This window comes from Furipterus horrens, unplaced genomic scaffold (genome assembly GCF_987537825.1).
Source record: "Furipterus horrens unplaced genomic scaffold, mFurHor1.1.pri manual_scaffold_13, whole genome shotgun sequence".
In the NCBI taxonomy this organism is placed as follows: domain Eukaryota; kingdom Metazoa; phylum Chordata; class Mammalia; order Chiroptera; family Furipteridae; genus Furipterus; species Furipterus horrens.
The window spans coordinates 7516166-7540123 of record NW_028327183.1 but is presented as its reverse complement, the minus strand read 5'-3'; the positions used below and the strand labels follow the sequence as shown (position 1 = coordinate 7540123).

Genomic DNA, 23958 nt, shown 5'->3' with positions numbered 1-23958 from the left:
CTAGGAAACGCCCCTTCCTCGGTGGCAATCGCTCTCTCTGACGACCAATCCTCTTTCCGGGCTGTTATCACGTGGTCCCACGGCCCGGCCCGCCCCCCAGCCGCGAGCTGGCCAATCCCGGATGAGGTGTGAATGGCCCAATCCTGTGTCTCCCGCCAGCTTCCTGGGCACCGGATTTCCATCGGACCCCTGGGGAGAAGGAGAGGTGAGGATTGGGTTACGCCGACGGAAGCGGGGCGGACCTTTGCTGTGGCGGCGAAGAACAGGAAGCCCTGAAGGGTCAAAAGGAATACAAACGCAAAGACTGTTTTCTTTTTCTTTTCTTTCTTGTTTCCTAAAGAGCCAGCGGCGTTTGCGGTGGCGGTTCGGGGTGGGCGCTACCGAGGAGAGGGTGTCCCGCCTTCCGCGCGTCGGTAGGTGAGTGCGGCCTGGGCCTTCCCTGGCCAGGCGGCGAAACCTGGGCTCCAGCTTCTTCGTTGAGGACATGGCGTGGGGGCTGCGTCTGACTTGAGGTTTAGGGCCAGGCCTGTTCTCAGTCTGTGTTCTTAGTCCCCGGGGCCCGAGGCTTGCAGGCCCCAGTCTGGGGGCGGGGGGGCGGGCGAGGGAGCCCGCGGGATGGCTTCCAGGTCGAGTCGGAGAGGCTACCTGATCCTTTCAAACGGAACGAGGACTTGAGGCTTCTTGCGGCTTCCCTGCACCTTTTCTGCTTACGTGGGGCCCCCGAGGCTCCGGGCGAGGAGCGGGCTCTATTCCAGAGGTCTTGGCACGGCCTGGTTGGGGATGGTTGAATCACAGCGTGGAAGTAAGTGTGAGACGGGAAGCACGTTTTATGGTGTTCCCGTGGACCAGTCGCTGGAGCGGACGCGTTTTGCAGAAAACTTAGGGAACCAAGACCGAGAGTTGAAGCACCTTGTCTGAGAGTCGGTGGCCCCCGTGAATGTCAGCGTCCGCGCGGGGGCAAAGGAGATACCTTTTCGGCCTTAGCAGTGGTTCTTAACTAGTAGAAAACAAGATCTTTTAAAATGCAGATTCTCGGACCCCCATCCCCGGATAGTCTGACTGAGTAGGTGTGGAGTGGGACCCGGGAAACCAGGCGCCGGCCTGGTGGTCAGAATTCCCAATGACCTCTTGGGTACCAGCTGCGAGGTAAGATTCGTTGATTCTTCAGATGTTTGGTTTATTGATGGGTGAAGAGGGACCTCGTAAAATGGTTTGGAGGGCACTGCTTCTGGACTCTTTTGAAAGGAATCAGCGGGTAGCTCCTTTTCGATACAGAAATTGAACTGAGAGAAATAATCTTGTATAGTCTTTCAGCTAGAGCTCCAGATGAGCTGCTAACAGTTTGTAAGGGTCTGAAAGCAGAGGCTGCCCAATGATCTTTCTCAACTGAGGCCTAGGTGCCTTTTTATCCCGGGGGCAAATTCTTTGTAGTTCTAAGAAAGGAAGAATTACCTCCAGACCATCTACCTGGTTAGCAGTCTTTCCTTTCACCTTGTAGGAATGTTGATGTTTGGTGAGAGTCAGGTTGCTGCTTCAGAAATTAAAAACCGTGCATCAGGGAAACGAAGTAATTCGAGTGCATGGTTCAGCGGAAGGCTCAATCATAGTGGAATTATGCCTTTGCGGCAGCTAAATTAAGCAATTGCGGTGAGCTCACTGTGGATCACTTTTTGAATCTACTTAATTCTTAAATACGATCTCTTTCACTCTTTACTACAGGATGCTTTAAAGACTGTTAGGTCTTTTTATTTGGTTTTATACATTTTCGCCCTGATGTATCCAACTGTGGATTTGTTTTTGTTAGGTTTATTTGGCATTTGTTAGCCTTCTTGAATTTGTAGGTTAGTGTCTTTCATTAGTTCTGTAAACTCCTCCGCCTTTTCTTATCTGTGTGTTGCTTCTGCCCCATTGTTTTTATCTTCCTCCTTTACTGGTTTAACATAGACCTTTTTCCTCTGTTCTCTTCTCGCTTTTTATTTTCTTCATACTACATTCTGGATAATTCCTGCTTCATTAATTCTTTAACCTATGTTTAATGTGTTATTCAGCTCATTCATTGAAATCATAAATCGAGTTAATGCATTTTCTTTTTTTTTTTAGTTCATGAAGTTCTATTTGGTTTTTTCCTGTGTGTCATACAACTGTTTTACAGTTATTGATTTGGGGACATGGTTTTTGTTTCTTTAAACATGGTAAGCCTAGCCCTGGTTGGGTACTCAGTGGTTAGAGTGTCATTCCGCTTCATCAAGGTTGCAGGTTTGATCCCCAGTCAAGGATGGTTATCAGAACTATCTTGTTAGCTTTTCTATTTAAAAAATTTTTTCTAGTTATTTTATTATTTTTTATCATAGAAGTATAAGATTAGTCTCGGTAACCTCACCCACTATTTCTGTAAGTTATAACACCCTTTCATTTTGATTTTGGAATGTGAAATCTGTGATTTCAGGCAATCTTGAATTAAAGATTGTTTTTCTTTGTATGCCTAAAACTTCTACCACTTTTCACAGCAGTGTCATGGCTACGATCAAAATTAAGCTTCTCTGAAGCTTTTTATTTTTTTTTAAAGTTGTCCTTTTCTAAACTCTTAGCTTCTATTCTATTACAGCATATAACCTTATTCTTCTGTTCTAACTTGCCAACCTTGTCTCTTCCTGAATGCAAATTCCTCACGTTCCAGGTTAGTGCCAAGCACTGTGCCTTGAACATAATATGTCCCCTGTAAAGATTAACTTAAAAAATACAACTGAATGAGTTAGGTGGCCTTATGTATGGTTGTGTAATGCAAAGCCTTTATTTATTTATTTTTTAGAAAATATGATCTGAAGGAGTTCTATAAAGCCTGGGAGTGGGGAGGTATGATTTAGTGTTGTTTAGGTGCCAGCGCCAGCCCAGATGGCAAAATAATCAAAGCTGCCCTCGAAAATCCTTTAGTCGGGAAGCATCGTGTTGGACGTAGGGATACCAGTGCAGCAACGTTCCAGCATGGCCAGCTGTTCCCCCGGCTCTGGGACAGATGCGGTTTCTCTTCCCGTGAGCGGCAGATGAAGTCGTTGGTTTGCATTTAGGAGTGACAGCGTGTAACAAATACAACTAATATTAGAATCATACATAGTGCGGGAAGTGTTTATACTCTGACAGGCACACAGGAGTTGGGCAACTGAGGATCAGCTAAGGGAACCAATATTTTACGTTCTCTCTTTTTTTCCTTCCAGTGCATGTAGATGAATTGAAGGTAAATGCACATATAATAAGACTCAGTTCTAATGGGAAGATAAATGCATATATAGACCTTTAAAAAAATTCCTAATAACTTTTTATTGCATGTGTTTTTTAGATGCCTGGGCAACTAGAAGGTTACTTCAAATTGTTTTTCATAATAAACATTTTAAATATGAATTAAATTGCTCTGTTGTACCCTCATTTTTAGATCCTTTTATTTTCCTTTGGTACTGGAGAATGTTAAATAAGGCTAATTGTTAGAAGATTGAGGACTTCTTTTTCTAATAATAAATGCTAACAGAGTGTTTACCATTCTCTGAAGTTTTATAATAGAGGGAAAATTGGCTTGATCTAAATGACTGTAGCTGGTAGAAGGGCCTTCTGGTCAGAAAGCAGTCGTTATTTGGAATATAGTTAAGTTCGCCAGATGGAACATTCCTCTTAGCTGCTGTCCTGCATTTTGAAATCCCATGTGACTTGAACATCAGGGTAAAAACGTAGGAGGAGCAGCGCTTAACTATATTTACTGACAAAAGGAAGGCTTATAAGCCAATTGCTTTTGCTACCCAAAGAGAGAAGCCTTAGAACACAGTAACACGGAGTTCCCTGGTGTATCCTTACACTTCAGTCTATTGAATATTAGAATCAGGAAGAGATGGTGGGCATGCTGTAAACACTTTAAGTAGTCTGCCCTCACAAAATTTAATTCCATGAGAAACCAGTTCTCATTAGCTGGTATCATGGCACTAGTTAAGTAGAAATAATCTTTCATTGCAGCGATAGCAGTTAGCTCGGAGGCAGCAATGTAAATTTTGTGTCTTAAAACTTGTAGGGCATGCTGTGTTAGACACCCAGCCCATTTTTGTTCCACCAACCTGGAAATTAAATACCACAGTCTCCAGTGCAAGCACAGAAGAGCAGTGTGTATTACAGTTACTTTGGCTTGAAATATAAGAACTTTGTTTTTTTGGCTGTCAAGCAAAAGTGAAAACTGTTCTTTATTTGCATCAGTTTAAAACTTTTAAGTTTGGACAAACTGATTTTGATATGGTTTTGGTCTTCCCTGAATGCTCTGTTTGAAGAACTTAAATAATTCTTTTTAAAATAATGTAATGTTTAGTTTGATAATTTAACACAGGTCACCTTGAAGAAAAAAGTTATATGAGTAAAGGAGAGTTGACAGCATTTTTTAAATTAAACACAATAAAGGTAAAATAAGTATTCCCACATGAATCTTTATAGTTAGATCCCCAGACCCCTCGTTGTTTGTTTGTGTTTTGTCTTGTTTTTAATTATTCTAGCAAACAAAGGAGAGAAATAGGAGCCTTGTGAAGATTTAGCTAGGCAGTAAGAATTAGAAACAAACACTTTTAACTTCTCATCTTTCTGTCATTTCCAGAAGATGTAGATACGCATCACCTCCTTATTACTGAATAAACAGCAAACGAATATTGGGCTCTTCAAAGAGAAATGCTTTGTGTGGGAAATACTTATTAATCAGTGTAAGAGCACTTTTTAGTTAGCTTAAATTAAAGGAGGGAGTGAGAGTTATTCTTGAGGAAGACATCAATTATGTAATAAAGGGATTTAATTTTTGGTCCTGTGTTTCTTACTTTACAAATGGTATGGTGTTTGAATAGGATTTCCCATGGGACATAGAAGACTCAGCAAATACTTATTTAACATCTACCATTCCCTATCACTTAGATAAAACAATACGTAGGAATATTTATGTGAGAGCATTCCTCCCTGCTTCAGTTCTTTCAATCCTCTTTATGGCTGGTTTACTCCATGAGTACTTATGACATACTTAATATGTGCCAGAGCCTGTGTTAACAAGCAGTGTGGATACAAAGAGCTGTTGGACGGTCGTAGTGATAAAACCCATGGGTCAGTGCTATAGCCAAGGCATGAATCAGCGGCTGTGGGAGGGGCGGGGGTGGGCGCAGGGAGACTAATGCGATGCCGTTGTAGCAGTCCAGGCACCCGGAGCCCTGGAAAAGAAGAGGTTGGAAAGGAAAGCACTATTCTCTTAAAAAAAAAAAGAAGAAGAAGAAGGAAGGAAGAAGAAAGGAGAGGGCGAATTAAAAAGAGGTCAGCATGAAGTAGAAACAACAGAACTTGGGGGCTGGTCGGGTGTAAGAAAGTGAGGAGGAAGGACTGGAGGAGGATGTGGAGGTCTTCAGCCTGGGATGCTGGGCTGAGCCGCATCCACGCCCTTCATCACGACCCCTTTCCCGTCCTTTTCACTTTGGTGATTCATTGTATACACTGTCCGCTATTAGCTGGTTCAAGAGTACTGACTCTTCGGGTTTCTTTCCGTATGCACACCGTGGAATTTGGCCCAGTGCCGGACACGGAGGTCATCATTCAGCACAGGGTTGAGCTGGCTGAAGTTGGACTAGTAAACAGTACACTAGCGAACCACACTAAAGGGAAAATACAGAATCGCCAAATTATTTATACGTGTAAATTTTTCCCAGTGTCTCAGTTTGGTGCGATCCCTTTCCCACTTCAAGGGTCATGATGGTCTGTGCCACTGATTTACTTATGTCTCCCCCACTTCTTGAGCGCAGACAGTTTTTCCCTCGCTCCCACAACCTGTCCAGAGCTTAGCACGGTGCTTTGTAGCAACGCAGACCTTTCAAAGCATTTTAAGTATGTGCCAAACGCTGCGGAGTGCTTTACGTGAATGATCTTGTTTATCCTCACCAAAGATTTATGGTGTGCGGGACGATTTCAGTCCTCTTCGGTGACTGCAGTTGTGGATGGAAGACCAAGGCTCAGAGGAGTTACGTGACGCCTGCCCAGGGAAAGTGGCGGCACTGGGTTTCAGACTGTGGTCTCTTGATTTTAGAGTCTTCTGTCCTCTATCATTAACTTGTACTCCCTCTTGGTAAGACGCCTGCAGAAGAGGGTACTTGTTACATATTTAGTTGAATTATATTGGGCTGTAGTGAAAGGTGTGAAGATAAGTTTACTTGTTGGCAGTTTTTATTGACAGCGAAGTTTTGAATTCTGAAAAGACCTGCATATTTCTGGAGGAAGAATATTCCCTGTCTTTGACCTGTCCAAACATAGCAGATGACCAAATCACTGAGCCAGAGAGGCACTGAAGGCAAGGAGGGAACAGGGGAGGTGCCAGGGAATGAGGACCTACAGAAGAAACGCAAATGGGAGAGGGAGATGGATACACCAGTCTGTGTTTTACTCTCATCCCCTTTAAGCTCACAAGTTTATTATAATTAGCTCTCTTTCGGCATCAAGACAATGTCAGGATTATAATACGAAGTTTAAAAAGCAAACTTTTATAAGTATTCATTAGTTTTGACTGTGTTTTTAGGAAACCAGCCCTTTGAGAGCTGGGGAGAAGTACAGTGTTTCAAGTTCTAAAGCCGTTGTCTTTAAGTTTTCTTTTTTTAATGTGCTTCTGCCTTATTTTCATTAACCAATGGTGATTCCTGTTTTGTCCCTGGGTGTGTAAGATGGGTAGCATAGATTCAGCTCTTTGGGTGAAAGTTGAATTCTAACATACGTGATGAAGACTGATGAACAAGAGTTAGAAGTTCTTGGAAGTCTATCAATTTGTCTTTTCCCAAAAGTGATTAATAAATCTCGGGAAGATCGTTATTTCTCTAAAGCAACAATTTCCAACCTTTAAAAAAAAAAACAAAAAACTTCATGGCACACACAAACTAATTACTAAAATTCTGCAGCACATCAAAAAAAAATATTTGTCGCAGATCTCACACAAAAAAATAGATATAATTTTGATGAATTCACACCGGTTGGTTATTTTTGTGTTGGCTGTAGTCATTTTTTATTTGACAGTCTAAGGAAAAATAAGTCAGTGCCCCTGACTAAATTGTCAGGTAGTGCGTGCTTTAAAAATTCTGCAGCACGCTGGTGTGTCTGCCACTGCACACTACTTGAAAATCACTGCTCTAGAGTTTATTTCAAATTCAGACCCTTGGTTACAGATACCTTAATGGTTTTCTCCCTGAGTTTCAGGGATCTCTGTCAAGGTTAAATGAAGGCAGGTTCTTCTCTTTCCAAAAACTCAACAGGCCATAAAAATGAAATAAGTGGTTTTCCTTTCTTAATTTTGAATTATAAGAATAACTTTTAAAAGTCTCTGAATTCTTATTTAGGAGAAAGCATGAGAGATTCTAGGTTTTATTTTGGCCTATAGAAATTGTTCTTTGAATATAAATATATATTATTTCCATTTTTTAAAATGTATAATGCGAATGAAGAGATGTCAGTGGCATTACCAGATTCTAATATTCATTTCCCGGGTTTAAATCATGCAGTATGATAAAGTTGCTACTTTGAGACACTATTATTTTTCTCCACAGGGATATTTGGTCCAGAAAAGTGACAACATAGGAGGCACATGGGAATTGTCTTTAAACAACTTCAAGTTTATGTTGAAAAAGGGATTTGGCTCCTTTTGTCTAGATTAGGGGGACAGAGAAATATTTGCCATGTAAGATTCACTGTGGAACAGAATGTAATGGGAATTATTCCATGTTCTCTCGCTGGCTTCCTAGATAACATAGTGGTAATAGAACTACCTCATACATTGGGGAAAAAGTAATCATGTGCTTTCATCAATAACCTGTACATTAAACTACTTGAGGATTTCTTCAGTGCACGGTCAAAGGGAATTATGAGGTAGTCCATTGCTGGGTGAGGCAGAGCTGAATCTTATTTCTCTTTAGAAGTTTAATTGCGATTCTCACTTGAAATACTTTGTTTTCCGTAGACTGATTGTTCCACTATGGATGGAGGGGATGATGGTAACCTTGTTATCAAAAAGAGATTTGTGACCGAGGCAGAGCTAGACGAACGGCGTAAAAGGAGGCAAGAAGAATGGGAGAAAGTTCGAAAACCTGAAGATCCAGAAGGTATGTGGGCTTACAATTTGGCCTTCAGCATGGTCTTAATCCTCACGACAACCCTGCAAAGCAGGTATTAGTGTCCTCACTTTAGAGCAGAGGCTCAGAGTGGTGAAGGAGCCTGTGTTAGGCCTCCAGCGCAGGGAGCACAGCCAGGACGCTCATGTGCCCGCCCTTCCCACTCTACAACACTATCGTCCGGGAGACTCTGCTGGTCTGTCCTGTCAAGACATGTGCATCCGGGATCTGAACAACCGAGAAAGCCGCTGCTGGGTGCAGTGTGGACTGGCCCCTCACCCAGTTAAACGTCTCAGGCCAGGGGCCCTGCTGACACTGACATTTGGCTCTGAGGTCCAAGGGGAAGCTGTGGACTTAGGACTATTTTTGTGTTATCCTTGCCCTCAGATCATGCAGGGACTTGACTTGATCTTTAAAATCCTTTGTGACTCCAGAATAATATGGAAGGGTTATAAAGTATGTGTCTTCCCCCCCCCTCCCCTTTTCTCTCATCTTCAGAATGTCCAGAGGAGGTTTATGACCCGCGGTCTCTATATGAGAGGCTACAGGAGCAGAAAGACAGGAAGCAGCAGGAGTATGAGGAGCAGTTCAAATTCAGTAAGCTTCTGAAAACATGGGGCCCACGGGTCTCTGCGGGGTCTTTCTGATGCACGTTTGCCTCACGCAACACTTTCTAACTAGCCACGGAGTTATCGTGATTATTTTGTCTCTAAACGCTTATTTGCTGGAACAGAGACAAGCTTCTGCCGTCTAGACCACATTGAACATTTTTGTTTGGCAGTCAAGACACCCATTTTAATTCGATGCTAAGATCTAGTAATGGGAGACATGCCTTGGTTTTATGCCATGTTATCTATTCAAAAGCCATGGTATGTACAAATTCTTTCTTCTAATCCCCTGAAGGATCCACCGTTTATTTTTAAAAAGGGAAAACGAAAAATCTTATTAGACTGTATTTTCCCTTTGCCTGCTCAGTGTTCCTTGTTTTAATTACTTCCTCAGAAAACATGGTAAGAGGCTTAGATGAAGATGAGACCAACTTCCTTGATGAGGTTTCTCGGCAGCAGGAATTAATAGAAAAGCAGCGAAGAGAAGAAGAGCTGAGAGAACTGAAGGAATACAGAATATCCTTTGTCCTCTGAGAGAAGTCTATAAGGTGTCAGTGTTCCCATCAACATCCGCGATGGTAGTTTCTTCATAAAAACAATGAAGGGCTTCTTCCTGGGGATCTCTTCAGTTCCCTTTCAACCGTGATATGTTCGTGACTCTGAGTAACTAACTGGCAGTGATTTATGGCGTAATGTTGCATATAAGAGTCTGTTGTGATCAGAAGTCCAGATCCTTTAGGATTAACTAAAGACCTAAACCCTAATAGTCAGTACGAGGGTATTGTTGCCTTGTGGGATTAGGCCCTGAAACAGATGGGCTGTGCAATAGACCTCATCTAGGGGAGAAATTGGCTTCTGAGTTTGAAAATAAAATGCTTAGCATGTCTCCTGTGTCCTTAGTAACCTTCCCTATAGGTACAGCCAGTCTGTCCTCATAGAGGGGTAGAGAAAGCAGCAAAGGTGACTTTGCCTTGGCTCAGTATTGCCTTTCTAACATGCACTTGAATGTCCTCATAGGCGTCCCAAATATATCGTGACTAAATCAAAATTCTCAATTTCATGCCTCCCTCCCCCAGAAATCTCCCCTTTTCCTGGTCTTTCCAGTCTCAGGAATGGTACTCCTATACCCCCAGGTGCCTGGTTCAAAGGCTACCTCCAAGGTCTACTCCAGGTCTGTGTAGCCCTTGCTATCTGTATTGCCACTGCCGTAGTCAGACTCTCCTCGGGCCTGCTGTGGCCATCTGATGAGGCTCTGCTTCTGCTCTTGTCCCCAGCTGTCCCTTCTCCAAACAGCATCAAAGGGAAATTTTGAAAGCATACATGGGATCTTGTCACTTCCCTGTTTGAAACACTAGTGGCCTTTTTATGAGGCCCTACAAGGCTCTGATTATTTTAGGCCAACCCACCTCCCACTGCACCTTGAACTTTCGCTCCTAGTGTTTGTTGTACTGCAGCCTGCTGGCCTTTATGTGTCCCTCACCGAGCTTTGCTGTTTCTTTGGCCAAGAACGCTCTGCCCTCAGATTTCACAAAGCTGCATTTCGTGGCTCTCGGGTCTCATCTCCTTTCCCCATAGAGACTCTCCCTAAGCACCCCACCTAAAATTGCACCCCCTCCCATTAGTATCTGTAATGTCATTTTTAAGAGCACTTGTCACTACCTGAAAGTCTTGGTTCGTTTGTCCCTTTACTGCCAGAATGTAAAGTAAGCTCCACAAGCGCAAGGACGTGGTCACCACTGATTTCCCAGGGCCTGGCATATGGTGCTTCCCAGTGTGTATGTGGGTAAAGTGGTGAGTGGCTCATAGGAGAGGTTACTGAAGCCGGCCTAGGTTTTTTCTCCCATGAGAAGTCGGATTTGAAGATTTCAAGCTTGGATATTGAATATCTTTATTAGCTTGATGGAACAGGCTTCTCTTCCACAATTGATATGACACTATGTGTATGTGTTAGTTGTTTGTCTGTTTGTTTGTTTTTGCAGGGAGTGTACAGTAGGTTCCATTGAAGAGTTACATGGGAAAAAGTGTGCCGAGATTCCTAGGGATTTGGTGTAATTCAGAGCGGTGGTGACTGAAATAAGGTGGCAGCATGGTGCCACAAAACCTCTTAACTGGCAGCAAAAGACCTGGCTTCCAGTCCCAGTTCTCCTGGTGGCATTCGGGTATAATATCAAGATAGGGGTTGATGGAAAGTTACACCCCAATCCCAGCTGTAGGATTGAGACTGATTCTTCTGAAGCTCCGCCCTGCTGGCCCCAGAATAACATTGTACATGGCTGTTTGCAGAGATGGGCGGGTTTGTGGATTGCATTGTTTCAGCACCAGGTTTTCCCTCTAAGGAAATACAGCAATTAACACTTCTCACTTGAATCGTCTTGTTTTGTGTGCTTAATTTGGGAGGCCAGCGCTAGGACAGAATGCCTCCCAAAGCAGCATTCTGGAGAGCAGTGTTGGTTATGGTATGAGTGTGAGGGGCCCTTCAGTTTCCCATTCAAAGGGAAGAATGAACAGTGCAGCAGTGAGGCCAAAGAAACTTTCCTGTCCTGGTGACATTACAGCCACCTTGAAGAGGCCCCAGGGGTATTGGCTTTCATTGGAAACTTGGAAAGTTCTGACTGTTTAGAAACACTGAAGAAAAGCAAGCCTTCCACCTCACTGCTGTGTAATGCACTAATCCCAGGGGTGCGTGTAGCCAGAGACATGTTGAGATCCGAGTGGAAGGGCTAGACATTTGTTTATGAAAGCGGCAACCCAGGAGCTGGTTCTTGGCTTTCATTGATCATTATAATATGATACATTTTGTAATGTGATACTTACAAATACAAATAAGCCATAGAAATAACAGAATTTTTTTCCTTCAGGTTAACCAGTATTTAGCATATTTTGCATGTTAAAAACTAATTTTTAAAAATGCCTTTTAATGAATTCCTTGAGGGTTTTGAGGTCTGTTTATGGTATTTAAAGCATTTTAGGGGAGAGGGACTTAGGGAAAAATTGCTTATGCTGTGGATATTGATAAAAAATAATAGTATTACTGCCTTCCTCCTATCTTCCTCCCTTCCCCAAAAGAAAAGGTTGGGCACTTTTCTTCACTTTAAAAGAATAAAAAAATTAAGTGTTGCATTTTGTCTGTGTCTTGGTATTATAAATACATGAGTGCTTTTATTGTATTAATTATTTCCAATTTGTTTTATTTTTCAATAATATTAAGAATGCCTTTGAGTTTCTATCCCTTTGATGGAGTTACAGGTAAAAATCACAATATACTCATGCGTTTTGGCATTCTGTACTACAAAGATGAAATCTATTTCTTTCATTTTTATTCTTTAAAAAAAACGAACATTTGGTATTCACATACTGTTTCCATGATGACCTTAAAAACACTAAATTGATGAAACTTAAGTCGTACTGAGCATGATGCATAATCCCCATTGACTGTTGCACATATTTAAGGTAACTGGTGTTCATAAGCACAGAGATAGTGCCTGAAGAGTGGTCGGAATTAGACTTTACCTATTTCTGGTACCTAAGTTTGGACCATTCACCACCCCCAACCCCGCCCTTGGGGTTGATAACACATGCCTCTCAAATTCCTTGGGCACTAGGTGTCACTATTGTTCCAGCAGGACACTGCTGCGTCTTAAGTAAGGGGTAGCACCCGCTGGAATGCTCATCTATTGCATAATAGGTTGTGAGAAAGGGCTGGTGGGGAGGAGGCTGGTGGGGAGAACAAAGAAGGTGAGAGACCTTGGAGGCCAGAGATTGACATAAAGCATGAGAAAAGTGACGTTGCAGGTGAACTGGGTAGGACCCAAAAACACGTGTTTGGTTCTTGAGCTGAATACGCACAGGGATTTCTCATTAAAATCTCTTGAGAGAGTTATTTAAAAGTGGTTCCTGGGCCCGTGGAGGTCCGCATGCAGGAGCGCGGGGCGGTGACAGTCACAGTCACGATGACTGTTCTTTAATGAACCTTAAGTGATTTTGACGTTGCCTTGCCCCAGCAGAGTAGGCGTCAGTTTTAATCACATCTAAGACTGAATGCCATTAATAGTCATAGGCCATTCTGCAAAATTTGACTTTACCCTTAGGGCGGGGGAAGCAAACATTTTCAGGGAAGCCATGTTTTTTTCTGTTGCATTTGTGTTCCTTAAGGTCTTTATTTTTCCTAGCAAGCATGGTATCAACTGTGTGCTTGGCAGTAACAGGTTTTCGGGCTGTATTCAGATTTTCGTAGAGAATTAGAGGGAGAAAGTTTGCTCATCTGTATTATTTTGTGCTCGATTTGCCATCTTCCTGTGTGTTCGACTTCCTTTCTCTTTAAACCAGCAGGATTTGCCTGGCAGAGTATGGAGGGGTGGGCTAAGCATTGCGTGGCAGAGCTGAACCGCTAGTGGGTTATATTTGTGTTCCTTCTCTCAATTTATCATTGTTCTGCCACAGCTCTTCTTTTTCATTAGTTTGACCCTTAACCTGTAACTCACAGTAATCTCCACAAGGTTGGAATTTCTCCAGAAAACAAGAAGGAAGTGGAGAAGAAAGTGGCTGTGAAACCCATGGAAACCAAGAATAAGTTCTCCCAGGCAAAGCTGTTGGCAGGAGCTGTGAAGCATAAGAGGTCAGCCAGCAGTTGCCCAACTTTTCACCGCCTCTGACCGTGTCCTCTGAAATGCCTCTTGTAACGATAGCCAGAGCAGAATGGCCTAGGTGTAAGCCTCAGTGAAGTTCCTCCGGTCTTATTACGTTGTGTCTCTCCCCTTCCAGATTTGGCATATCCATGGCCTTTGACCTTGGCCTCTCTCTTGACTGTTCATTCAACAGAATAGCAGCTTCTCTTCTTTGGGTACCTGCTGTGTGCCAGGCATTATGTTAAGCGCTTGCTGTGCATGGTCTCCTTTATGCCTCTCAGCAAGCCTGTGAAGTACGAATAGCTATTATCAGATGAGGAGACTGAGAATTTGAGGGGTTGAGAACCTTTATCCAAGGTCACAAAATAATAGGAGCAGGGGTTCAATATTTGAGCATTTACGTTTCTAGCAAACGAGGCAGCAAGTTCTGTGAAAGGATTTGTATGGGGTGTAATAACAGCAGGGAGGAGGAAACAGCTGTTGGGGAAGTTAGGGAAGGCATTGGGAAGGAGAGGGTGATTAGTGGAAATGGCTGTGACAGGCAGACGGGAGGAGGCGGGGCAGCTGCTGGAAAGGCTGTGTGGCCTGTAAGAATGTGGCAGCTGTGACAGGGTCGTGGCAGCTGTGACAGGGTCGCAGACCTGGCAGGGCTCTGCTTGCTTGATGTGGGCGTGGCAGCACTGCCTGGAGATTTTGGCAAATTCTTTGTTATATTTGCACCTCCCTTTCCAGATCCTGAAATGGCACCAAAGTGATTAAGTCTGGCCATTTCAATTTGACCGCTGTACCATGGACAAAATGATGTCAAGTTCATAAGCACAGTCTATTAGGAAAATCAATATGGTGTATTATCCACAGCCACGTGTTTTGAAGGGAGTGTGCTGATGCAGTCCTGTGGTTTGGCACACCGTCCACCTGCTGCAGACGCTCCTAGGAACATTGTTTACATGGGAAGATGTCCCTGTGGTACAGCAGCAGCGGGGAGGAGACTCCGCAGCCTGGAAAAGGCCTGTTTTCACCTGGCCTCTCGTGCCCGGCCCGGGGTCTTTCAGGACTGGGTGTTCCAACAAAGGGCGCTCTAGGTGGGCGGTTCGCTATCTCAGCTCGGTCCTGCTGCCAACAGAAGGGGTGTGATCGCTATCTCCTTATAGTCCTTAGCGCCTTTCAGAGGGACCCTGTATTAGCTTACTCTGTGACATGCATCTAATCCCTGTAAGTTTGGAAGCTACATTTATTGCTGTTTTGTGTTGCAAGGGGATAAATTAGTCTCCTGGGCAGGACTTCCTAATGTATCCAGCCTGGGTTTATCAGAATCACTTGGGAGTTTGTTAATGTGGCTTCTAGGCCTCCCACTAATTCTGGAGCAGTGAGTCTGGAGTGAGGTCTGGGAGTCTGTAATTAAGTTTGGTTAAGGTCCGTCACCACACATAGTTGCAAAATTTTTTTCTTGTGATGAGGGCTTCTAAGATCTACTTTCTTAGCAACTGTCAGACATACAACACAGTATTATTAACTGTAGTCACCACACTGTGCATTATAGCCTCAAAGCTTATTTATTTTGTAACTGGGAGTTGGTACCATTTGAAGGTGGTCAAATATATAATATTTTCTTTTATGGTTAGAACATTTTATATTTTGTTAAATTTTTTCCACTCTGAGGTCATAAGATAATTTTTCTTTTAAAAGTTTTAGAGTTTTGTCTTTCACATGTTAGTCTTTATTCTTATGTGTCAGGGCATGAGGTAAGGATCCCATTTCAATTTATTCTCTTCAAACAAAAAGCAAATTTTCTAGCAGCATTTACTAAATACTGCCTTTTTCCCCCAGTGATCTTTAATGCTACCCCTGTCTTATAACAATTTTCCATACATATTTGGGTAACAAGTTTCCATACATATTTGGGTTTCTTTGAGGGTTCCTTTTTTTTTTTCTTGTCCTTGGATCTATTGGACTAGTATCATTCTGTGTAATTACTGTAGCTTTATAATAAATCCTGATATCTGGTACGGCAAGTCTCCTTATATTCTTAGGGGTGTTATGTCTATTCTTGGCCACTTTGTTCTTCCATATAAATTTTAGATTTAGTTTAAGTTCTTTAAAAATTGCTATTGGAGTTTTTATTGGAATGTTACTAAATTGCTTGTTAAATTTATAGAGAGAACAGATCATTATGGATTTGAGTCTTCCTAGTCATGGCATAGATCTACATTTATTGGTTTTCTTTAATGTCATTCTATAAAGTTTTGCAGTTGTATTTCAAAAAAGTTGTGCACATTTTTTTAAGATTTTTCCTAAGTATAATATTTTATATATATTTTTGTTGCTGGTGTGTAAAACTGCAGTCAATGCAATATTTACATCCAGTTACCAGCTCTTATTAACTTTAATAATAAGTCTTTAGTAACTTTTATTAAGTTGTCCTTATCATTCATCGTAATTAAAACCATGGATGGATTATTATAATAATTTATCAGCAGAGTCTTCTGAAATTTCTATGCAGAGATTTACCATCTTTGAATAATGACAGTTTGATTCTCTTCCTTATACCTTTTAATTCCTTTTCTTATCTTACCTCACTAGCTAGAATTACAAGTAAAATGTTCGCTAGAAACAACTCTGCACATTCTCGTTTTAGCTCTATTTTTAAACATAATGTTTATAACTTTTCCATGCTAAAATTAGTATTTGTTTGCTTTTTCAGATTAACTTTGGCAAGTTAAGGAATTTCCTAGTTTGATTAGAGATTTATTTATTTAGTAACCATGAACTGTTAGAAAGAATCTAAAGTTTAGGTAATGGTTGAAGATATAATGCTTTTCCCCTTGAATTGGTCAGGGTTTTAAATTGTCTTTATAACTAATAATATAACCAGAAGGAGACCTTGAAATGAAGACTTTTTATTTCAGATTCTTTTCCTTGAGGCTACCTAAGATTCATATAAGTGGTTATTGGAGCTCCTGATTCTCAAAGCTTTGATCCCCAAGATTGGCCTTAGCTCACATCATCACCATGTTTTCTGTTACAGCTCAGAGAGTGGCCACAGTGTAAAAAGACTGAAATCGGACCCTGACCCAGATGACAAGAATCAAGGTGGGTGGCTGCTTCCATTTCGTTCTTTACTTATGATACACGTGACCACAGGAGGAGACTGGAATGCATTGCAGCTATGAGTGAGTGCATATATTTCTAAGCAAGCCTGTCTAAACTGAATTTACCAACTTGTTTCATACCAAGCAGGATTTCTACCCAAGGGTATGTCAGCTGCTCTGCAGAGTATTACGTTAGAAACCTGTGGTTCTGATAAATGACAATTGTGCTCCCTGGGAGCGCTTGCAAAGCCAGAGCCCTAGTCATATCACCTCTCCTCACAAAGGACTTTTTTCTGTTTTCCCCAAATGTCAAGTTTCTTGATTTCACCCCGCTTGCTACCAGTGAGAGTCAGAATGCCTGGCTCCTGCTCATGGTTGGATTGGATTGAACCTAGTTTTAATACAGGTTCCAGGTGTACACTTTCTTTCGTGGTGGCTTTTATGTGATCCAGTCTGGCACTATATAAGTGGCACTGTTTTACGTGAAGGTGAGTGTATCCTGGGGGCTGGATCAAGAATGAGAAATTCAAGAGTGTTTTCAGTTCTGTCCCTGACTCCCTGTAGGATTGAGAGTCTGAGCTAAACTCAATGGGTCATAGTTAAAACAGGGCTTACATTTCTTTTTCTCTCAAAAAAATAATAGATATTTTAAAATATGCATCTACTGAGCACCAGTGATGGTCAGCTGTTGCTGATACCTTTTTGCTATAGAATCTACTTTTAAGAAGGACATCCAGTGAAGAGCCTTCCTTCTACGTATATATTTCTTCCATCCAGATCTCCCTTCCAGAGGGAAATAGGATCATCCATTTCTTATGTATCCGTTTAGAGCTGTTCTGTGTGTGTACAAGCAATTACAAATATATTCTTTTTAGAAAAATTTTTATAATAGATAATTTAAAACATTCATACATTAAAATGATAGTATAATGAACCCTATCATGTAGCTTCAACAATTTGTAACATGTATCCAGTCCTATTTATATCTCCCCAGTATGGTATGTGAGGCAAATCCCTGATATCAAATTGTTTCATTCATAATTCTTTGGTATGTATCCAAAAAAAATCTTTTTTGTTTGTATGTTTGTTTGTTTGAACATGATTGCAGTTCTATTATCACACCTAAAATAATACTTACCAACTTGATACATGATAATATTTAGGAATTATATATCAAATTAGTGTTTATTTTCCCATAAATTTTTTTTCTTGAATCACAGTATTCCCTTACTTACCATGGATATTACATTCTAGACACTCCCTCCCCCTGCGAAGTAGGAACCTTACGTTTATTCTACACTCTTAAACCTATGTAACTTTAGCAACATACTTATACAGTACCGCAAAATCCCGCAATAGAGCGAAAAATCCACGATAAATAAATATAATATTTTTAAAAATCCTGCGATACAGTGAGGCCGCAATAAGTGAACCGCGATATAGAGAGGGACTACTGATATTCCCAGTTTACATTCCCACCAGCAATGTAGGAGTTGCGTTTCACTGATATGTTTTTAATATATAGGAAACTTGCTAAACTGACTGCTTAAATAGAGTATTTACTGTGCGTTTGTATGCACACATGTATACAGTACTTCATCTTAAACATAATTCAGCTAGTTAATCAGTAGCTCTGCACCTGCTGCTTATTCCCTGGTAGGAACTATGTACATGAATCAGTGGAAAGGGAAACCTGCGTGGGGTCTTTACATGGAGGCAGACTCGTGTTTCAGAGCCGTCCATTCTGGCGTTCTAAATCCCTTCCTCCCCATTACATTCTCACAGCAGCAGCTGGGCAAGAAATACCCTCTTTTGCTAGGGGCTGAGGCCACACAGGAAGACTATGTACTGTATGTTGCTTCAGAGTCTTGTCCTCAGCAATAAAAGGGTTTGTCTCCCGTTCTGTCCCCCAGAAGATAGCTCTGCAGCCCAGTGGAAATTCAGGCTCACCCCCCGGGGGCTCTGAACTTAAGCTCTGAGCAGAGCCAGTGAGTGCACAAGGCCCCATTTACTCTCAAGTCACGCATCTGTGTGAATCCCAGGAACATTGTCTGTTAGTAATTTTCAGTGTTAATTTGGTATGACAATGGGGTCTTGCAGATGCAGACGTTGGCAGGAAACTTCACCAAATGGGTGAGGTCAGAGGGCACCATTTTGTTCTCTTTGGACAGTTAACTGCTTGTGAAATGAAATTTGTCAGAGTTGCAGTCTCTTCTTTCTTGAAGTCCACCAGACAATTGGGAGATTTGGTCTTTCAGCTTAAACTGCTGATGCCACAGAGGTCTAGGTTTTTGGTGGCATTGCTGTGGCCATCCTTTCCCTTAGGCTGGCTCTAGTCCTCCACAGGTCCTCTCAACTTGATCCTTCTTTTATAACTAAGAAAGTCACCCTTGAAAGACTTAATTAAATGTCATCTCACTGAACAGCTTCACATACATTATTTTTCTAAGTAACTGACTCATATCCTTATAAGATACCAGGTCTTTTGTTAAACAACCAAATTTTTTTAACAGAATACTGTGTCATTGTGTTTGTGACTTAATAATACAGTGAATGTTCAAGTAATAAATGGCACATAGTTTGATGTTATATCCCAAATTTCATACACCCCCCCCCCCAAATAAATTTAGCCATTTGCAACGAAACTTAAGTGTCTTTAACACACTCCTGTGTTCTCCCACTGACCACGGGCCTGCTCTGTGCCACCCTGTGCTGCGGGCCGAGGGATGGCATGGTGACGAAAGAGCCCTTGCCCTCAAGAGGCTTATGGTGAGAGGAAGGTGTAACCCAGCACACCTGTCATCTTTAGGACTGTCCAGTCTCCACCGCCTTCCTGGCTGTAAATACAGGGATGCCCTTGCGGTTACAGAGACATGTGGGGCTTTTCCTCCCTGATTTTTAAAGATTTTACTTATTTATTCTTAGAGGGCAAGGGAGGGAGAAGGAGAGGGAGAGAAGCATCCTTTGCACGTGGCCAGGACCAGCCTGCAACGCAAGCATGTGCCCTGACCAGGGACCGAACAGGCAGCCTTTGGCTTTGCGGGGTGATGCTCAACCGAGCTACATCCGTCAGGGCTGTCCCTCCCTAATGTAAGTGGCCCAGGATGCTCTTTGGATTTTTGCATTTTCCTTTTTTAAAAAAATTGTCCAAATAGGTAGCAGACAAGGGACACCCCCCCCCCCAAAAAAAAACAAGAATTATCTTCTGGAGGGCAGGCCTCTTGTATTACAGGCTTCCCCCACTAGGTGAGTATTCTAGGGACCCAGCTGTACCAGGGTACCAGTTGGCATTGTGAGATGCTGCGTTCAGCTCCAGTGAATTTTTTTTGAAGACTCTTTAGTGCATTTACCCATTTCGTGATCGGCGAGTTACGAGTGCCCCTGCCCTCACCACACGGGGTGTTCAGCAGTTTAAACAGCATGACCCCCATGCCCTACCCTCCTTATTCACCTGATCTCGCACTGAGGGATTCTTTTTGTTTGTTTCCCTGGCTGGAAAAAGTCCTCAAAGGAAAACATTTTGCCCTTGTGGAAGAGGTGAAAGGAAAAGGCAGAAACACTAAAAGGCATCAGAATTGATGAATTCAAAAACTGCTCTGACCAGCTTCGGAGATGGGAAGGAAAACAGCCTGGCCGAGACACCCCTTCCAATCCCCGCTTGCTCCATAGCTGGGGACCGGAAGACACGCTGCAACAGTGTAAAAAAAACTGGCCTGGGTCGGGAAAAAGGCATCTCTGCAGGTGTGTTGCATCAAATGGAGAGTAATGTGACAGTGACTGAAGTTCAAACATAAGAATAAATATACAGTTTTTCATAAATAAATTCCTTGTTTTGGGTCCCTCCTCGTATGCACAGAATAGAAAATTCTAAAGGGAATATATTTTTTTCAGACACTGTCACGCATGTTCCATGGGCCTGTTCCCCCCTACAACCTAGCCTCACCCTCGCCTCTTCCATTTAGCACAGTATCGTGTAGATCAGTCCATACCAGTAAACACAGAGATGCTCTGCTCTTCTTAGTGCCGCAGGGTGGTCCGTCACTTCACGGGCCCACTCTCGGTGGCTAGTATTTCCATTGTCTGCAGCCTTTGCTGCTGTCAGCAGTGCTGCGTATGAACATCGTTTAAATTTGAAGGACATCACTGAACTGCCCTGTACCCTGCCGGCAACACGGAGAGATGCCTATTCCCACTCCTTCCCTCCTTATATATCGTTTATTCTCCTGTGTTTAAAATTCGTCTGTTTCTTTTTCTGTGACTCTTCATGCCTCTGACCACTCCTCTATTCAGTTGTTGGTTGGTTTTGGAAGAACTCTATATATGTTACAGAAATTAGCTTTTGTGAGATATATATAAAAAGTACTTGCCTCTTGCTTCCTCCGGGCCTTTTTGTCCCCGTCTCTGCAGTCCTGGTCAGCTCTCGTTTCACTTTTCTCCATCTCCAGGTTTTAACATTGCCTATCTTTTCTTTTTTTTAATTCTCACCTGAGGATATGCTTATTGATTTGAGTAGGGGAAGGGAGGGAGAGGGAAAGAGAGAGAGAGAGAGAGAGCGAACGAACGAGAACCATAGATAGAAACATTGATCGGTTGCCTCTCATATATGGGAACCGAACCCCCAACCTAGGAATGTGCCCTGACTGGGAATTGTACCTGCAGTCCTTCAGTCCACGGGATGACGCTCCAACCAACTGAGCCATACCGGCTAGGACAACATTGCCTATCTTCACAGCTTTCCCCCCCCTTATTAGGACATCCAGTAAGGCAAACAAAGGCACTGAGCTCCTGAACCCTGTGTCCCGGCCATTTGAGAGCTCATTTAGCTTCTCACTGTGCTTCTTGCTTACTCCTAATTTTCTGTAGTTGGATCCACGTGTCCTGTTCATGTTTACATGAGCTGTTAGGCGTTTGTTAGGACAAAACCCTAGAAAATACGCTTGTCAGCCTGAAGTTTGACCTCCAGCTCTTACTCAGCAGTGAGAGGTCAGGAATCATTTTAGTACATTATTTTTTAATTCAGATTCAGTTTAACATTTTCTACTCTTAAGTGGCCTTTAACCTAGGCAGGTCATTTGACCTCTCATCAGTAGGAGGATGGGTAACACTTGCACGCAGGTTGTAGTGGTTAAATGAGGCTGGAAACATTTAGAAGGAAGGAATGGACTCAAGTTCTTAACTTTTCCTTTAAGTCCTGCGTTTTCTAGATCGAGGATTTCTGTCATGAAGCGGGCAGCGTAACTAGGGGTATCCTGGGGAAAAAGAGCCTCAGCCTACTCGGTGACGTTCTGCATGCTCTTCAAATGCCCTCTGACTATGGCTTCCGTGTTCTCACTGTAAAAGGGGCACAGCTGTAGGACTGGAAGCCTGCGCAGGAGCTTGGACGCTTCTGTGGTGAAGCCCTCGGCACGGGGCCTGGCACGTGGCACGTAGGCCATCAGCTCTGGAGGAGGGCGTTGAAGTTAAAGTCCTCCCTCCTTCTTTGCAGAAGCCCCGTCCTGCGTGTCTCTCGGAAGCACGTCCCTGAGCAGCCCCTCCATCCACTGCCCCTCCGCTGCGGTGTGTATCGGCATCCTCCCCGGCCTGGGCGCCTACTCAGGGAGCAGCGACTCCGAGTCCAGCTCAGACAGCGAAGGCACCATCAACGCCACCGGCAAGATCGTGTCCTCCATCTTCCGAACCAACACCTTCCTCGAGGCCCCCTAGCTCCTGTGTCCTGGCCACAGGGCTGGACGGTGCGTCTGCCTGCAGGCATCGCCTCCCTCGGAGGACTGGGTGGCCTGCCCCCTGTGCACCTGTGATACTTTAACCTCGTCTAAAATGTGCCGGGTCCACTTGAGGCACGATGTGTGTGTGGTTTCTCCTCCCAGCCCTGTGCAGATGCCCGAGCCTGCCCTGCGGCCTCCTTCCTTGCTGACGTCCGGGTGGGGTCGGGGGTCAGGGTCCAGCAGAAGTTCCTCTAAAAATACCCTGGGCAGGTAGGGAAGCTGGCATGCACAGGGTTCAGGTTATGCTGGTTTCTTGGTTTGTTTTGTTTTGTTTTTTCTTTTTCTTTTCCCAACAGCACAGGGAAGGAAGCAAGGGCCATTCTTGGGCAGATGCTATTTTAAACATTCTACTCTAGATGAACCGTTGTTTGGTTGCACTGCATTGTGGAAATGTGGGGGGTGGGGTGGGGGAGAGAACCGCCCCAGGAAATGCACTGGCGTACTCCCCGGAACTAACCAATTCTTTTTTTTTTTTTTTTAACCAATTCTTGATGTTGTATGACTAAGATTAAAAACTACATCTGCAAGGGTGTCACTTAACATCATCATTCTTTGTGAAGATTTTCCTTACCCTTGGAAAACTTAGTCCTTCTCCCTTTATCTAACCCCATTTACGACTCTGACCCTTAGAGAAGCAAGCCTGGGCTTTATTTCATCATAGCCAGAAATCAGAGGTGCTAGTAGGTATGTGGACGAGGTGACTTATTTTTGGCAGCTCCTGGGTTCCTGATACTGAAAACCAGTGGGACACACCTGCATGTTCAGACTGCACTCCGCATCCTGTTGAGGTCCCTCTCTGGTTGACACCTTTATAGTTGTGGCTTCCAATTATGGAAGCTATTTCTGGCTTAAAGGGACTGCCCTAGACCTTTCCTCCTCTTTTTCTGCTGCCCCCCCCCCCCGCCTGCTCTTCTCCATTCCTACACAGCAGCTCCGCGGCTGCGAGCGGCCAAGCCCTAGAGGTGCTGCCTCACCCCTGCGTCTTAGCGGGAGGACGGGACGGAAGGGGCCGGTGCGGAGCCTCGAGGACAGAGGTAGCCACGGGCTTACAAAGACTGTAGGTCCCCTGCGTCAGGAGGACGGCCCGTGGGGTTCCTTCAGACGGAGAGACGCTGGCAGGCAGGGAAGCTCCAGGGGCAGGGAGGCCCCGGGTCTCATCCAGCCTGCACCTGTCCCCTCCAGTGCAGTGCCGTGCTGCGGCCCGCTGGCAGATGGGGACTCCCCTTCACCCGTCACCGACGCCTGGGGAGCCTGCCTCCTTTCCCAGACCGCTCCCTGCTAAGGGCGCCTGCCTGTCGGTACAAGTGCGGCAGGACCGTTCTAGCGGGCAGGGGTGGACAGGTAAAACGGTGTAGGCACCTTCTGTTTCTCTGCGTCACTGTTCCTGCGATTGTGCTATCCTTATAGGATGTCCCCAGAGCAAACCTCAGATCCTTTCAGGTGGCAGACCAAGGACTCAAAGGCACCCTGCTTGTGCGGTCTGACTTTTAAGAGGCCCTGCTATGCCTCGAGGCCTCTATTGACGTTGGAAGAAGTTGACAGAGGGTTACAGGCATTCAAAACGTGCGTAATTTGAAGGTGCATAACAAGAGCTGGCTTTCCCCATACTGAGTGAGCTCCCAGCCCTTCGTCTCCGTAACAGCCAGTGTGGAAGGCTGCGTTCTGCTCCTGGTGCCCGGGCGAGAAGGCATCGCCGGGGGTCATGCCACTGTGTTCTGTTGTGCCTGTCGGTG

The 23958-nt window shown here is 43.8% G+C and overlaps 1 protein-coding gene across 1 annotated transcript; it reads left to right on the top strand.

Annotated features, from left to right (window-relative positions):
- Positions 1–148: 148 nt before the first annotated feature.
- Positions 149–22210, top strand: PSME3IP1 (proteasome activator subunit 3 interacting protein 1). Its single transcript, XM_090259907.1, has 8 exons — positions 149–205; positions 341–413; positions 7988–8129; positions 8637–8735; positions 9141–9262; positions 13228–13361; positions 16397–16461; positions 21946–22210. Exons 3-8 carry the CDS (start codon positions 8003–8005, stop codon positions 22161–22163), a joined length of 765 nt encoding a protein of 254 aa, XP_090116033.1. The 5' UTR covers positions 149–205; positions 341–413; positions 7988–8002; the 3' UTR covers positions 22164–22210.
- Positions 22211–23958: the final 1748 nt, after the last annotated feature.